The sequence below is a fragment of the Chrysemys picta genome, chromosome 1 (genome assembly GCF_011386835.1).
Source record: "Chrysemys picta bellii isolate R12L10 chromosome 1, ASM1138683v2, whole genome shotgun sequence".
NCBI lineage: Eukaryota > Metazoa > Chordata > Testudines > Emydidae > Chrysemys > Chrysemys picta.
Genome location: NC_088791.1, coordinates 174,666,949 through 174,684,734, shown reverse-complemented (window position 1 = coordinate 174,684,734; position 17,786 = coordinate 174,666,949). Strand labels below are relative to the sequence as shown.

The window sequence follows — 17,786 nt, the reverse complement described above, 5'->3', positions numbered from 1 at the left end:
TACACAGAGTAATTTCAGTGTTGAAGCCCTCTCTCTTCTTTGTTATGCAATACTTCATAAGCCTCCACTGTTTTTGTTGTAGTTTAACCTTAAAAAATAAAATTATTTCTGAAGAATATCAATTAAAATGTTATATAAAAAAGTGTCAGTAATATAACCAGGGAGTTCAACATTACACTATGTAGTTAAAAACCATTGCAGCAGCCACCTGGCATGCAGTCAAAGAAGTACAAATTAACACAGATATGTAAACAGACTAACCTGCTGTTCCACACTAAACACTTTGATCACACAACAATGAGAAGGTATTACTCCAAAGTCACTCACTATAAGAAAATTCTCAATAAACTGGGTTTGGTTTAATAGAAGCATACATGATATATATCGTATTAGCCTATTTTTTGGAATGAGCATTTCTGATTTATGAGAAAACAGATGTTGTTGACCTTCCAGTGGAGTTAGGAATAGAAACAAGCAGTAATGTGAAAAAAGATGCATCACTTGTTCAATTGTCAGCAGAACTTGTTCAATTCATATATCAATGTTCTCATACATGATATAAAGGCACCAAAAGGTACCTTATTGAAAAGTCAAACTGCTTCCTTGTCTCCAAGAGGCTGGTTTGCTTCGTATTGCTCTAGAGACCATCCAACACTTCCTACCCAAAACCGGCTCAAGAAAGCTGATGGAAAGAAAGCTCTAACCAGCCCTCATTAGCACTGGCTATTACTTGCTACTCCAAGGATATACTTACAGAACTTCATGAACATCAGCTGGGGCTTGTTGGTGACATGACTTTCAATTGAGAAAAAAATCCCACACACCTAATGGGGTTTACAACTGTGAGTTTCAGGACACCACTCCCTCCCTGTCACACACTTTTGCGAGTAAAGATACTAAGGACAATGAAAGTCACATTTTATTTTTCTTTAAGTTACTCACTGCTCTTATTGAGGCCATTAATGCTCATATGAAATATTTATTGCTTTAAGATGACCATGGTATCATTAGGGATTTGCTTCTAATCTTAGGTCTAATTGAAAGACCAATTCTCTGAAGGGTCTGCCAGCCTTTTGAGATTGTTTATTGTTTTATTCCTTTTTTTGTGATTCCTTGTATTAAGGAGAAGGTGATTTAAATTCCTTTCTTATATGAGCTATTGGAATTTGTTTAATGCATCATTGTTCTTTAAGCACATTTACAGTTTTTTATTCTTTTTATAAACATCGTAGTGGTTGTTGGTGTGTGGCACAGCATGTTCTTGTGTATGTTTTAGTTTTTTGTTGTTTACTTTTTAAGTTATGTGTTAGATAAAAGTTGCTACATTCAACTTACAGAGGGCTCATTTCATTATCGTATCTTGTACATAAATATAGGATTATTATATACACATGTTTATTTCAATTTTCAGAGATAAAAAGAGCTGTTGCAAGAGATAGATTTAAGTTCTATCCCAAAAGCCTAACAAAGCTGTCTATGCTCACCAGTACAAAGAAAAATAAAATCAACTAGAACACAAAGACCACCCATCAACCTCTCACCAAGAGCTCCAGGTCGTCAAAAGGAAGGGCCTGAGCCATAATGGTGGCATGACTCCTAATACAACCTCTGGAGCCCTGGCTAGAAACTATGAAGATTTTTAAAGGGTGTGTGTGTGGGGGAGAGGCAAGGAGGGAACCACTAAAACTGCAAACTAATGTATGCAAACTAACAGATCAAAGCTACCCGTAGTATTTAAGTTTATTTATATAAACACACCTCAATAGCGGAAAATACAAAAGTGAATCTTGTCTTCTCACCTGTATCCATTTATCTGGAATTGCCATGGCCAGCCGATAATCAAATCCACCTCCTCCCTGGGCAATAGGGCAACAAAGAGCTGGCATTCCAGAAACATCCTTGAATAAAGAATACATTGCAACATTATTTTGCTAGAACTTCAAGTGGTTCTTTACATTTTACACCCTAAGAAAGCTTCCTATTTTAAAAAAAAAAAAAAAAAAAAAAAAAGCATCACATATCAAGCTCCAAACATTACTGCTATACAAAGTCTACAGGTGCAGTGCATACAATTACACTTTAATGTAATGATGGTAGTTTCCGAGCTGAGGGTGAGACTCCCAGCTTAAGGAAACCTACCCCACGCTAATTCTGAAAGAGCTAGTATGCTAAAAAGAGAGTGTAGCCATGGGACTGCCAGAGGCTAGCCACCCCAAGTACATGCTCATCAGAGACCACAGGAATTTACTCAGGGCATCTAGCCCTTTCCACAACTTGCACTGTCATAGCTACACTATTTTTAGTGTGATGAGAGCTAGCACTGATTAGCTTTTACTTTTTTTTTTTTTTTTAAGACTACTTGGATGTATGTAAACTAAATAATCCAGTCAACTAGCTCTAACAATTAGGATATGCTCATAAAACTCAATCCCAGATTCCTTACTTTGAATCCAATGGGATAATTCCCTCTACCACTTCAATGGAAGTGCCCAAGGAATTCAGAATCAAAAACACGGATTGAAATTCTGATCAGCTTTATTCTCTCCCTTAAAATATAATTCAAGCTTGTGAATGTATCATTTATTGAATATACCATATGACTGGTCACTTTCATCACACAGTATTGTTTCTGAAGGGATGGCCCCCACTTTATAAACACAGAAGAAATTTCCAACCCTTCAATTATGGCATATCTCTAAACATTTATGATTTTTTTTTGAACTATTGTATGAATAAAAGATTTTCAAACAAGCCATAGGAGTATTTCCAGCACAATTTTTGCAGTGTCAGCACACATTTTGCCACATTCAAAAAAGTAACCAAAATAAGCTGTATTTCACTTGCAAAAAAAAATGCAAATGCCTTTTTGCTACATTTGATCTACTCTAGGAGAAAGCTGCTCCAGTTTAGAAGATCCAGGTGCATGTTATATGGTTAAATGGGATAAACTGATCGAGATTGGTGATTTTTCACTTTGTTTTTAAACATGCTCTTGTGTCTTCTATTTGGTATAATGTTTTCTGTAGCAGACTTGAGAGAAAGTCTATGGGTATGTCTAACTATCCGCCGGATCGGCAGGCACCGATCGATCCAGCAGGGATCGATTTATCGCGTCTGGTCTAGACACGATAAATCGATCCCCAAGCCCTCTCCCGTCAACTCCTGTACTCCACCGCCACGAGAGGCGCAGGCGGAGTCAACGGGGGAGTGGCAGCAATTGACTCACAGCAGTGAAGACACCACGGTAAGTCAATCTAAGTACGTTGACTTCAGCTACATTATTCCCCCATTGTAGACCAGGGCTAAGTGTGGATATTTTTATTTAAACACAAATGTAAGGAGCCCTGAAAGTGTTAAAATTGGTTGACAGAAGAGTTTCTACATTAGTCAGAAGATTTTCTACACTTCTGGGCTCTTCCCACATGGATACCTTCTATAAGGTGAATAGAACCAACAAGGTCCATGGAAGTAGTTCTCCCTTCCCAAGCAGTTAAGGCAGTGTGGAGGAGGGGAGTCCAACAGCTCTCCTAAGTTGGTCAAGTACATGGCATTCATGGCTGCTCACCTGCTGAGACGTGCAAGGCAGTCTCTGGTAAGTTCCTGACAGCATGATGTTCTGAAGACTATGAGACCAAGGACAATGTTTCCATGAGGCTTTGAGCTTTGCCAATCAAGCAACTACTGTTTCTCTCAAGCTAATGTCTACAGTTTTAAGTGCCAGAATTTTTAAACATAAAAACTCAACATAACATATTTGTCTACATCAGTGGCATAAATAGAAACATTAGTGATAAATGCTAACTTTGTTCACATTTTTAAACTAATAGCTTATGCATACCACTCTGGTTAGATTTACAGGCAACTCAAGTTTGAAGTATAAAAACCCATTTGTTAGTTGGACTGGAGCAATACATTAGATATCAGCCCTAAAATTTCAGAGAGAAGTCTGATGCTTTCCAAGACCTGAAAATACTAATGGATTTATTTGTGGCCTTCCAGAAAATCAATGTTTTGCCTGAAGTGTGTGGTGTAATTTTGGTTATTAACATTTGTTTTCATTATTACGAAAATCATTTAATTCTCACTTTAAATGAAAGGCTGAAGGAAACCTTAATCAGCCAACCACTACCTACTTCTACACTGTACTCCTATCTAGCATCAGTGTTTGTTTCACACCATGCAGGATGACACAAAGAACAGAGGACACTGGTAGCCTAACAGGCTGGTCCCAGTAGCACTATTTGGAGTATCACAACCAAAAAATCAGAGATGGGTAGTCAGCCATCCAGATGTAAGGCACCTTTATAGGTACATTTTTATTTTTGTCGGCGGGAGTTGAAGGATTCGGTCAAAAAAGGAATCTCAGGACTTTGAAAGTTACCTTGGGCATAGAAATTACTAAGGCAAAGAGCTAGATGGGGAATACACAGAAAATTACAAAATTCTTTACTTAAAGTGATCAGACAACTCTTCAAGGAGTATACGACAATTTGTCATACTCTAGACAAAACCTCTCTTCTCTCATGAGGAACTTATTCAACTGTCATTACATGCAAGCACAAATTCATGATAACCATTTTAATTTAAAATCATATCAATAGTTCCTCCATGCCAATCTCTTTCTATCATTAGCATGTGGCTCAATTCCACATTTTGTATATAGACTCTCCCTAGACAGAAAAATGATGTATTGAATTGAAGTACCGTAGTTTTCAATTTAAAGAGAATAAATTGAAGACCAATCTTGTTTAAAAAGAATCTTAAACCAGATAATACAAACAGGCTGAATTCAAAGTTTCATCGGGAAGAATGTTGATAATCTGACTATCATTCCCTAGATGATGAACCAATTTTACTTGAAGTGAACCGAAAGATGAATATAGCCACCTTAAGTTTTATGCATCAAATAATTGCTTCTTTTCATCAGTTGCTATTTTTGATTCCTGATGTCATTAAGCTCTTAACAGCACTTTGGTATACAGCGGTCAGTTATATATTAGGATGTCACATACAACTGAAATTAGCCTTATTTTGTTTTCTGAAGGCTGAAATTGGAATTCTTAATAAAATAGTGTGGATTAAAAAATAGGCCTTCACATTCCTCATGACATATAGATGCATCCTGCGTGTGTCTTTTCTAGGTGGCTAGAAGGAGAAACAAACAAACAAACAAACAAACAAACCCAGGTGCATTACACAGTATTATTATACTAACAAAGAAATTCTTAAAAGAGTTTAAGAGTTTCTTTTTCTTAACATAAAAACACATGTCAGTGAAAAACACCCAACAGTCAATTAACAGAAATTTACTGCTTTGGCGTTTGATATTACCATTAGCTATTCTGCATGCCAACAATCTTTTGAAGCCAAAACCAGACCCTTGACAAGGCTTTGGCAGCAGGGGCATCTGGAACTGTTTCCATGTAGACTACGGCGTACGCATGCCCAGGGAGAGACGGGTGGCCTGAGTGTCCTTTAACCCTTGCAGCCTCATATCAGTCTGTTCCAAAAAGAGACCATTCCCATCGAATGGGAGGTCCTGGATAAAGGTTTGCATCTCGTGGGACAGGCAGGCGGTCTGAAGTCAGGAGCTGCACCTCATGACCACCACCAACATGACCACCCTAGCCGTCGAGTCCACCGCATCTGTAGAGAGCGGCCGTGGTGCCCTTCTCCACCAGAGTGCCAAATTCTCAGGCCAGACTCTGAGGGAGGGACTCCTTGAATTTACGGAGGGAGTCTCATAACTTAAAATTGTACCTGCCCAAGAGGGCCTGATGGTTCACCACCTGGAATTGCAGGCTGGCTGTTGAATAAATTGTACTCCCAAAAGGGTCCAGTCTTTTGGCCTCTTTACTTTTGGGAGTTGAACTAGTGTGCCCCTGCTTGTCCTTTTCATTGGCCACAGAGACAACATGTGAGCCTGGAGGTGAGTGTATATAACAGTATTTGAACCCTTTGGCCAGGGCAAAGTACTTCTTTTCAACCCTTTTGGAGGTGGCAGTGATGGATGACAGGGTTTGCCAGAGGACTTCGGCAATTTTCAGGATCCCGTCATGCACTGGTAGTGCAACACGTGCCAGGATAGGGCTGAGAGGACATTGAACAAGGTGTCCACATGCTTGGCTATCTCCTCCATCTGTAGGCCCAAGTTCTCAGCCACCCGTCAAAGCAGGGCCTGGTGTTCTTTAAAACCCTGGAGGGTCCCATGACTGCCTCATCTGGGGATGAAGATGACGATTTGTACAGCCAAGGGAGGCTCTGGCACATCATCCCCCATGGGAGAGGGAAGTTTTGGGGTGGGCGCTGTCTCCTCTACCCCAACTTCCAAGTGGGTCTCATGCACTGAGTCTGCTGCTGCTGGTGACACCAGTGTTGCTCTGAGGCAGCGGCAGATGAGCGGTGTGAAGGGAGCATCGTCACCACTGGCATGACCCACGCACTCCAATAAGGCCACTGGCCATGCTGCCAAGGTAGCGCCATAGACATCGATGAGGCCTCAGGTGCCCATTTATGCCGGTGATTTCTTAGCGAGGGGCTGAACTGCCCTTTCGTGCTGGAGGAATCCGCTTCCGGTGACCACAGAGGGGCTGTTGACGCCTGTGTCTGCCTGCTGACTGTCACTGCTGGAGACTGGTATTTGGAATGAGAGGATCCGTGCCAATATCAAGGGTACCAGGGACGGGGGGACTGGAATCATGACAGGGAGAGCTCCCACAGGGCAGGCGGCCAAGATCTGTGCTGAGAGGACAACTGGAGGGAGGGCAAACGGTGCCGGTGGAACAGAGACTGGGGCCTCCCCTAACGTAATCCATGTAGAGATGGCAGGGACCACGATCGCAGTGCCGGTGACCAAGGGTAAGCCCCAGAGGATCTGGGCTGCGACACTAGAGATCTGCAGCATGGTGATGGAGAGCACTTCCTTGTCTCGGGGGATTGGCGGTGTTCTACCGCCTCCTGAGGGGTCTTAGCGGCTGGCTTGCCCTAGTAGGGAGTCTGTGCCAGCAGCATGGGCAGAGGCCTATTCTCACTCAGTGCTGGGGGATCTTGGGAAAGCGTTGATGCTGTCAGAAGTTTGGGTCCCCTACCACTCCCAGGAGTCAGTGGTGGATCCTTTAAGGGGCTAAGGGCCCTGACCAGGAAGGCACGTCCATGTGGTTCCGGAGTAGCTGGCGGCCTGAACTGGGTCCTTTGCCTGATGCCCCATGGTCTTTCTTGCCCGGTGCTTCTTCATTTTCTTTCTGGACACTGGCAATAGGGAGCAGTGCTGGGTGGAGTCAGGTGCTGGGGGTGCGGTGTGCACCGAAGCTGAGGTAGTAGGGAGTCTTGGAGGGATGGCTCGGAAGCTGGACAATGGGCAGCCTCCACGAGGAAAGCCCAGAACTGAATATCCCACTCTGAGTCCTGGATCGAAAATTTTTACGACACTTCTCCTTCGCATGCGATTCCCCCAAGCACTTCAGACAGCACTCGGGGATCGCTTACAGGTAGAGGCCTATTACAGTCCACACAGGGCTTAACCGTGGAGAAAAGGGCATGCCCCACCCGGAGCAAAGTCCCCGCTGTGACTAATTTCTAACTCCTACCTACACTTAAGAACTACTTAACACTAACTACTATAAACAACTATTTACAAATCCCTAAAGCTCAAAGTCAGAAGACACAAAATCGCTAGCCCTTGCTATGCAAGGAAAGGCACTGCAACTAACCACCACAGGCAGTAAAAAGGAACTGAGAGGGTATAGGGCCAGCGGCGCCTGATATACCGGTGCATGAGCACGGCACCCAAGAGCGTGCCACAGCTGGCCCTACGGATACCGTTAAGGCAAAAATCTCCAACGACTAGGCACGTAGGTGCGCACACTCCTAGAATGGAATCGACATGAGCAAGCACTCAAACAAGAATCCTACTTACCCAGAAACCCAGACAATTTTAATGTTCAATCTAAATTAGCATAAACATTTAAGAAATTTCAAAAATTATCATATTTATCACAGAGGAGAATTATCAGTTATGCATATATTGAATTATATCAGCATAGTCTTTGGGACTGTTAATTGTGAACATTTGGTACCATGAATAACTAGTCAACATTTGGCAACCATAGAGCAATAACAAGCAAGCAAAGCAATGATATCTTAACTAAGAACCTTCATACATGCTAACCCACAGCATCCGTAATGTCCCACCAATGGAAAGAAAAATCATCATTAATACTTAATTCTCCCCTCCCCCCGAACACACAGATGATTTCATGAAGAAGGAACCCATCCACCCTTAGTATTTATCTGTTGATATTTTTCTTTAACAAAATTGTCACTAATAATTAGCAGGTAATTTTCACTACAATGGACATTGATTCATGTTAAATGATGTGAAATATACTAATAACTCTAAAGAAGTTGTAATAAAGACAGAATGACATTTCAAAAGTACACTTATTTACTGATACTATAAACCTTTACTCAGATATAAAGAAATGGCTAAACTTAATATTACCTCAGCTATTGTTATGGATTCTGGATGCAACAAATGAATCATGTGGTTGGCCATTATTAGATAAACGAGGGCATCTTCATCCACATGTAGGCCAAAATATTCATGGTAATCTCCACTGAAGCCCGTACCTAGCGACCAAAGAAGATCAAGGCCCCAAATATAGTGAGTCAGATTTACAAGTGTCAAGCTTTTAAAAAAACAAAAAAAATTGCAATAATCCATTTAATCGCAGCACAGCAAAAGATTAAACTCGCTATTTTAAAATAGCTTAAATGTAGATCTACCCAGTGTATCTTTTTGTTATTACCATTTCCTGAAAAGTACCACAGTAAGACCAAGAGGCAGGGTATTCTTTAATTAAAAACTAGATAGATTAATCTACTTACCAATTCCATGATTGTGATATAGCATAGATGTAACACCATCAAACCGGAAGCCATCAAAGCCATATTCTTCTATCCACCATCTCAAATTAGAGAGAAGGAATCTCAGAACTTCCCAACTAGAATATTAATAGGAATAATTTCTAAAGTTTAAGACATGGAAATATATGAAGTTTCCTAACACAATGTATTCTCTACTTAATACTTGTACCAGCTATATTCTACTGGATGTTGTTCCATCATAATGAATACGTCAAACAATGTTCTTCATTGTTTTTCCATAAAAAAAAAATCATTCTACCAAAACAATTTTCATGTTAACAGAATGCAATTTTAAGATGGAGGAAGTTAGGTTAAATTTGATTTAGAAATGACTAATCCAATACAACATCCATGTTACTTTTAATCTAGATATTCCTTACTACTACTTATCTTTGTTTCTCAAAATGTGGTTAAATCCAGTGAAATATGGTTTATGCTGTATTTGAAAAATCAGAACCAAAACTTCATACTAGCCAAGGCTTAGCTCCAAAGTAAATTATACATTTCTGTGATTTGCAGATCAAAAGAAAGCAAACATCTTACATTAAAATAAATAAAAACACTCATTTTTGGCATTTGGAAGAAGAAAGCTATCAATAACTATACTGTTAACATTAGGTAGACTGTTGGATCACAGGAGTTGCTTAAAGAATTTAAGTATCGGGGGTAGCCGTGTTAGTCTGTATCTACAAAAACAACAAGGAGTCTGGTGGCACCTTAAAGACTAATAGATTTATTTTGGGAAGCCGCGGCCAGCACATCCCTCGCCCGCGCCGCTTCTCGCCGCCCCCATTGGCCCGAGTGGGGGCCGCGATCGGCCGAACCTGCCGCGTCAGCAGGTAAATAAACTGGCCCGGCACACCAGGGTGATTACCCTGGCGAGACGCGTGCCAAACGTTGCCGACCCCTGCATTAGTGTTTCACCTGTAGAGACTTGCTACGGGTTCACAGAAAAAGTAATTTGACAGTTTCTATGACCACTTCTGATCTTATCCTATCTGCCTGCCTAATACACTTTAAGACACTTTCAATAGAGTAAATATCACTGGTGGGGGAAATAAACGTACGAAAACAAGAGCTGAAACAGGCTTGAAAGAACAAGGGAAATTTCAACTAGAACCAATATTTAAGCTTACACAGGCACATTAAACAAAAAAAGTTTCCCTCACTCTCCAATTATAGCTCCTGTATAGGGATACTCTCCCAGATGGTACCATCATCAGAGAAAGCTACAGCTTGGCTCCCTTATTCACGCTCTCTCAGATGGAAGCCTGTGCCTTTAAACTACATTCTCTTCCCCACAGTTCATTCATCAGGCAAGCCTGGAACATCTTTCTTCCTGTCCAAGCAAATGATCCAACCAGCCTGCTTGTCTGGCTTATATTCCATAAACTTCCTTGGCAACTGTCCTGCCTTAAGACTAACTTTGATATGTTAAAGAAATTTACAAGGGGGGAGGAGAGGGTTAAAATCACTAAACAACAAATGAAGTTGGTAGGCAAGAATATTCTGTAAGCTAAATAATTAGACTGGAGAATGTTGAGATAAAAATGTGTAAAGGAATTATTAGTGACGGGAGACACGTAAAGAGAAACAAAATTAAGTGATACATTTAAAATGCAAGATAGGTATTGCCTGGAAAAAACTGAGGTTTTAAGAAGATTTTGGTGAAGACTATCAGTGAGGAAAATATCAGAAGTCATACTATCCTTTAGAGACATAGTTGAATAAGGAAAGAAACAGCTATGAAGGCTCCATCTATACTTTAAGTGTTTATGGAGTTTCAGGCAATACCAGATACCAGTATAATCAGAAATGTTGAGTTACAGAAGGATGAAGCTCTGTAGTCTGAAGTCAATGGACACACTAAGTTTAAAAAAAAAAAAATCATAGAAATTGACAGAAAAAACCCCCCAAGGGACAGGATGGTAACTAAACTAATGGAATGTTCTTATAACGTCACATCCATTTGCAGCAGGTACAAAGCCAAGAACACCTTCATAAAAATGGTAATATACACTCTTCAAAGCTTCATGACATTCTGGATATCACCAGTAAACCTCAATCTCTTGAATCCTCAATCTCTGCAGACACGGTCCAGACAACCGTGGAACCAGTATGCTCATACTGCACTAGGGGTAGTTTGTCGCAGAAAGTGTCTGCAGAGGAAACTCCACACCACCTATATGATGCTTAATGGTGTTCTAATCTGTGCTACTGCAAAGGTGGAGTATGCCAAGGGGTCCACAGCTACACAGAATCCACTAGAAAAGCCACCTATACCCACATAGGGTTATGCATAGTGTAAGGTAGTAGAACCCATGGTTTTCAATCTGGTTCTGACGTGGACCTGTTGTATGGAGGAAAGGGGAACATATTATATTACATATCCCTAAACGCATGGAATCACAGTATGCAAACCCATACTCTGTTTTTGCACTGGGTGAAGTGATTTGACCTTGAGACAATAACATTGTTTATTCAAGTAGAGTTCATTAACAATTCATTGCAGTATCTACACTTTCTATGGTTTATTATTTTATTTTTGTGTGTATGCACATTTTTAGCATACATGAAGTGGAGAAAAAGGTTCCATATAACCTGGAACTACTGGGTGGGCAAACTTTTTGTCCTGAGGGCCACATCTGAGTGGGGAAATTGCATGCAGGGACATGAATATAGGGCTGGGGCCGGGGGTTGAGCTGCGGGAGGGAGTGCGGAGTGTGGGAGGGGGGTCTGGTATGCAGGAAGGGGTTCAGGGCAAGGGGTTGGCATGCAGGACGGTGTGGAGTCTGGGAGGGGGCTTAGGTCAGGGGGTTGAGGTGCAGGAGGGGTGCGGCAGGAGGCTCAGGTCAGGGGGTTGGGGTGCAGGAGAGGTGCGGCGGGGGTTGGGGTGCGGAGTGCAGGAGGGTTTTGGGGTGGCTCCAGGGTGGCAGCAGCATGCAGCGGGGCTAAGGCAGGCTCCCTGTCTGCCCTGGCCCTGTGCCAGTCCCAGAAGCAGCCAGCACCACGTCACTGCGGCCCCTGGGGGAGCGGGGGCAGAGGGGTTCCATGCGTTGCCCTCACCTGCGGGTACCTCCCCCAAAGCTCCCATTGGCCGCGGTTCCCCATTCCCAGCCAATGGGAGCTGCGGGGGACGGTGCCTGCAGGCGAGGGCAGCGCACAGAGCCCTCTGTCCCCCTGCACTCCCCCAAGGGCCCCAGCAGCGGCGCGGGGCCCGTGGCGCCACGGGGTGGCAATCCCGCAGGTCGGATCCAAAGCCCGCAGGCCGTCGTTTGCCCATCCCTACTCTACAGTCCCTATTTCCTATTATAGGAATTACAGCCAATACCACTAATATACTTGACTTGCAAACACTCCTGTTAAAATTGCCAACATTTGTAAGTATCTTACAAGGTTGAGCAGGATACGGGCAAGGGAAATAGTTGATACCTGCTTTATTTATTTATAATATAAAGATTACAAACTTATTCAACCATTGTATATATTTGGGTCTCTCTCCTCTCCCCTCTCATGTGTCATTTTTTTTTCTGATTGTGAGTTCTTCACAGGAAGAACTATCTTGGTATATTTTTGCACCATGTCAACAGTCAAAGGGGCCCCTATCTTGTTTGAGGCTTCTGAGTTCTAAGTAATATAAAATACTGCTAAACATTTTCCATACAAATTTCTGCTAATGTCAAATGTATCTTAAATTAGTATTCCTTAGTATTTTCCTCCTTACTCTCCATGATCAATCATTTGCTATCACAGCATTTTCACGCTGCCTTTTTAGACTAGATCCACACTACATGACCTTTTTGCTGAACTTGATTAGGTTACATTCATATAGACATCTGTGTAGAATTCATGATATTAGAAGTATGCAAGAATTTTTTTCCTAATGAATTGTAGCAGTGATGTTGATAATATCAAAAGACGTGTAAGCTGCTGTGAACTTTGCATTCCAGGTTATGTTTTAATTTTTGATCTTTTGAACACCGAACACCGAAAATAAAATAGCTGTGAAAAACAATGCAACACAAGTACCTTGTATATTGCATCACCTTCTATTTTAAACCCAATCTTATAACACACACACACACACAAAACTTTCCATATATGAATGGACTGCCATAAGACTGCTCACAGGCATAAAGTTACTAAAATGCATAATGCATTTGAGGGACCAGGCCTTAATTGGTAAGTTCCTGGAATCAAGCCACAGCAAACATTTTTGCCTGTAGCCAGTTTAAAATTGTGACTAAATTATCAAAATTCAGGAAATTGGAAAATTAAGATTTCAATAGCAATGCTAGTTCAATGATATTGCACAATCTATATAGTTTACAACATTAACAATTACAATATTAATGAATATGTTAAATGACACATTTACACCTCAATCCTGCAATGCACTCTGTCTTTGCAGAGCCCTACTGAAGTCAATTGAGCCTGCTGACCATGTACAGTAAATTCCAGAAGCACGCTTACACACAAACAATAAATAAATAAATACTACTATATATACACTTACCAGTGCACTAACCTTTTCTTTGATTATAAATTCAATTTGTTTTAATTGTACATCCTTTGAGCTATCTTTTTTTGGCCATAAGATTTTATTTATTTTAGCAGAAAGAAAATCTTTAAGGGTGCCTATGCATTTAAGCTGCCTGAGGTGCTTAAAATGTTAGAACGCAACTTTTTAAACCTTTAAAAAAAAATATCTACAGCAGCATAAGTTGCTAAAACACACCGACAAGCATACTTTTATTAAACAACATAAGCTGTTTAGAGTCCTCAAAGTCTTCCAACATGCACTTATTGAGTACAAATAAACCAGAGAAATATGCACAGAGTATCTGTAAGTGTGAATGTAGGCTGCATCTACACTGCAACCAGGGATGTAATCTGAAGCTTGTAGTCATATCTTGCTTTAATCTACATAACTCATTAAGAAGAGCAGAGAAGACACAGTGACGTGGACTGTACAAGCCTGCTTGGCCCCAGTGATCTCCACAGGTTAAAAAAATGAACTTGCGCCTTTTTGTGTCCTTATAATGGGTAAAAAGCGCCCTGCAAGTTGTTCAAAAATAACTTTAAAAAGTAACCAAGTTTTTTTGTTAATATTAGAAATTCAGGTCTCACCAACCCTAGAAAGCTACAGCAACTGGATAGCCAGTGAAATTATCACATCACAAGAATCAAAAGCTGAGTAACAGAGCGAAAGGAATTTTTAGTGAGATTCTTTCAATGGATGTTTGTTTTTTGACAACACCTATGTAACTTTAATGGACTACCAAGCACTCTAGACAAAAGATGTCTTTGTTAAAGAATACCCCAAGAAACCCCCAAGAAAGTCCTTCAGGAAAATCTTCTTTCAAATGTAAAACATGAAAAATAGAGTAACAGTGAATTATTTTAAAAGTTGTAAGTACAGTAGAACCTCAGAGTTATGAACACCAGAGTCACAAACTGACCAGTCAACCACACTCCTCATTTGGAACCGGAAGTACAGAGTCGGGAAGCAGCAGACAAATTTAAAAAAAAAAAAAAAAAAAAAAAAGAGGCAAATACAGTACAACACTGTATTAAGCAAACTGCTAAAAAATAAAGGGAACATTTAAAAAAAGATATGACAAGATAAAAAAACTGATTGTGTTTGTTTCATTAAAAATAAGATGACTAAAAGCAGTATTTTTCTTCTGAACAGTAATGTTTCAAAACTGTATTAATAATATACCATATATAGCAGATAGTTGTGGAATAATATATTATACATCTTGTGCCTTTTCTATTTGCAGCAGAATTCAAATTCAAAGGAGAATTAACATAAGATCTTGATTAAGCAGTATTCTAGTTAAAAAGACATTAAAAAACTTCCAGTAAGCACAGGAGCAGCAGCTAATTTTATGTATGTTTTGTAACTGAGTAATTACAGTGTATTTTCAAAAGAAATAGCTGACTGTTACCCATATAACTTAAAAAAAAATGACAAATATGTTATAGTACAAGATGTACATAAGGTCCTTAGACTAAAATAATATATTACATTGCATTCACTAAGATGAATTAGAAGGAAGAGTAAGTTACTATTTTCCATCTATGTAAATAGAACCAAATCAACTTTATCATTTCAAGCTGTAAATTAGGGGTTCTCAGAACGCAGAACAGTTTTGAATGTTCTCTGACTTACACAATAGGAATAAAGAAAATACTTGCTTTTCATTGATTTAATCATGTTAAAATCCCTTTACACATTAGTCACTTAAAAAAAAGAAATTAATTAATCTCACACCAGCTTTGAAGATATGCAGTTTTCTCATTATTTAGTAATCTGTACTTTGAGTCCTACATCAGACAGGACCTCAGCTGGGAAGAATCAGGAAAAACAGAAGCTTCTGCCAAGTGATAAGTCATTCATGGTGATGTAGTCAGCTCAAAAGTAACATTTACTGATTAAAATATTTGAAAATACACATTTAATGCATATTCCTACTGAATTATTTGGGGGGCAGGGAATCCCTTATTTGTTGGTACAACACAGACAAAAAGGGCACTGACCTTTGGTTATAATGCAATTACTTACAGGTTCTGTTCAGCCTAAATTTGCCTCAGCAGCCGCTGGCATATAGAGACACCACAAACCTCGCATGCTATACAGATGCAGAGGTTATTTTGCAGAGGTAATCATAGAATCATAGAATCACAGAATATCAGGGTTGGAAGGGACCTCAGGAGGTCATCTAGTCCAACCTCCTGCTCAAAGCAGGACTAATTCCCAACTAAATCATTCCAGCCAGGGCTTTGTCAAGCCGGGCCTTAAAAACCTCCAAGGAAGGAGATTCCACCACCTCCCTAGGTAACGCATTCCAGTGCTTCACCGCCCTCCTAGTGAAATAGTGTTTCCTAATATCCAACCTAGACCTCCCCCACTGCAACTTGAGACCATTGCTCCTTGTTCAGTCATCTGCTACCACTGAGAACAGCCGAGCTCCATCCTCTTTGGAACCCCTCTTCAGGTAGTTGAAAGCAGCTATCAAATCCCCTCTCATTCTTCTCTTCTGGAGACTAAACAATCCAAGTTCCCTCAGCCTCTCCTCATAAATTATGTGCTCCAGACCCCTAATCATTTTTCTTGCCCTCCTCTGGGCTCTTTCCAATTTTTCTACATCCTTCTTGTAGTGTGGGGCCCAAAACTGGACACGGTACTCCAGATGAGCCCTCACCAATGTTGAATAAAGGGGAATGATCACGTTCCTCGATCTGCTGGCAATGCCACTACTTATACAGCCCAAAATGCTGTTAGCCTTCTTGGCAACAAGAGCACACTGTTGACTCATATCCAGCTTCTCGTCCACTGTGACCCCTAGGTCCTTTTTTGCAGAACTGCTACCTAGCCATTCGGTCCCTAGTCTGTAGCAGTGCATAGGATTCTTCCGTCCTAAGTGCAGGACTCTGCACTTGTCCTTGTTGAACCTCATCAGGTTTTTTTTGGCCCAATCCTCTAATTTGTCTAGGTCCCTCTGTATCCGATCCCTACCCTCCAGTGTATCTACCACACCTCCCAGTTTAGTGTCATCTGCAAACTTGCTGAGAGTGCAGTCCACACCATCCTCCAGATCATTAATAAAGATATTCAACAAAACCAGCCCCAGGACCGACCCTTGGGGCACTCCACTTGAAACCGGCTGCCAACTAGACATGGAGCCATTAATCACTACCCGTTGAGCCCGACGATCTAGCCAGCTTTCTATCCACCTTACAGTCCATTCATCCAGCCCATACTTCTTTAACTTGGCGGCAAGAATACTGTGGGAGACCGTATCAAAAGCTTTGCTAAAGTCAAGGAATAACACATCCACTGCTTTCCCCTCATCCAGAGAGCAAGTTATCTCATCATAGAAGGCAATTAGGTTAGTCAGGCACGACTTCCCCTTGGTGAATCCATGATGACTGTTCCTGATCACTTTCCTCTTCTCTGAGTGTTTCATAATTGATTCCTTGAGGACCTGCTCCATGATTTTTCCAGGGACTGAGGTGAGGCTGACTGGCCTGTAGTTCCCCGGATCCTCCTCCTTCCCTTTTTTAAAGATGGACACTACGTTAGCCTTTTTCCAGTCATCCGGGACCTCTCCTGATCGCCATGAGTTTTCAAAGATAATGGTCAATGGCTCTGCAATCACTTCCGCCAACTCCTTTAGCACCCTCGGATGCAGCGCATCCGGCCCCATGGACTTGTGCTCGTCTAGTTTTTCTAAATAGTCCCGAACCACTTCCTTCTCCACAGAGGACTGGTCACCTTCTCCCCATACTGTGCTGCCCAGTGCAGCAGTCTGGGAGCTGACCTTGTTCGTGAAGACAGAAGCAAAAAAAAATCATTGAGTACATTAGCTTTTTCCACATCCTCGGTCACTAGGTTACCTCCCTCATTCAGTAAGGGGCCCACACTTTCCTTGACTTGCTTCTTGTTGCTAACATACCTGAAGAAACCCTTCTTGTTACTCTTAACATCTCTTGTTAGCTGCAACTCCAAGTGTGATTTGGCCTTCCTGATTTCACTCCTGCATGCCTGAGCAATATTTTTATACTCCTCCCTGGTCATTTGTTCGATCTTCCACTTCTCGTAAACTTCTTTTTTGCGTTTAAGATCAGCAAGAATTTCACTGTTTAGCCAAGCTGATCGCCTGCCATATTTACTATTCTTTCTACACATCAAGATGGTTTGTTCCTGCAACCGCAATAAGGATTCTTTAAAATACAGCCAGCTCTCCTGGATCCCTTTGCCCTTCATGTTATTCTCCCAGGGGATCCTGCCCATCTGTTCCCTCAGGGAGTCAGTCTGCTTTTCTCAAGTCCAGGGTCCGTATTCTGCTGCT

At 41.2% G+C, this 17,786-nt stretch overlaps 1 protein-coding gene across 4 annotated transcripts in view; it reads right to left on the bottom strand.

Annotated features, from left to right (window-relative positions):
• GBE1 (1,4-alpha-glucan branching enzyme 1) overlaps window positions 1–17,786 on the bottom strand; it is a 285,371-nt gene that overhangs the window by 75,850 nt on the left and 191,735 nt on the right. For all 4 annotated transcript variants that reach the window (XM_065575460.1, XM_065575466.1, XM_065575471.1 and 1 more), the window contains 3 exons: window positions 8,887–9,002; window positions 8,501–8,628; window positions 1,800–1,898 (listed from right to left, as the gene is read on the bottom strand). In XM_065575460.1, coding sequence (XP_065431532.1) covers window positions 1,800–1,898; window positions 8,501–8,628; window positions 8,887–9,002 — 343 coding nt within the window. The remainder of the gene's footprint in view (window positions 1–1,799; window positions 1,899–8,500; window positions 8,629–8,886; window positions 9,003–17,786) is intronic.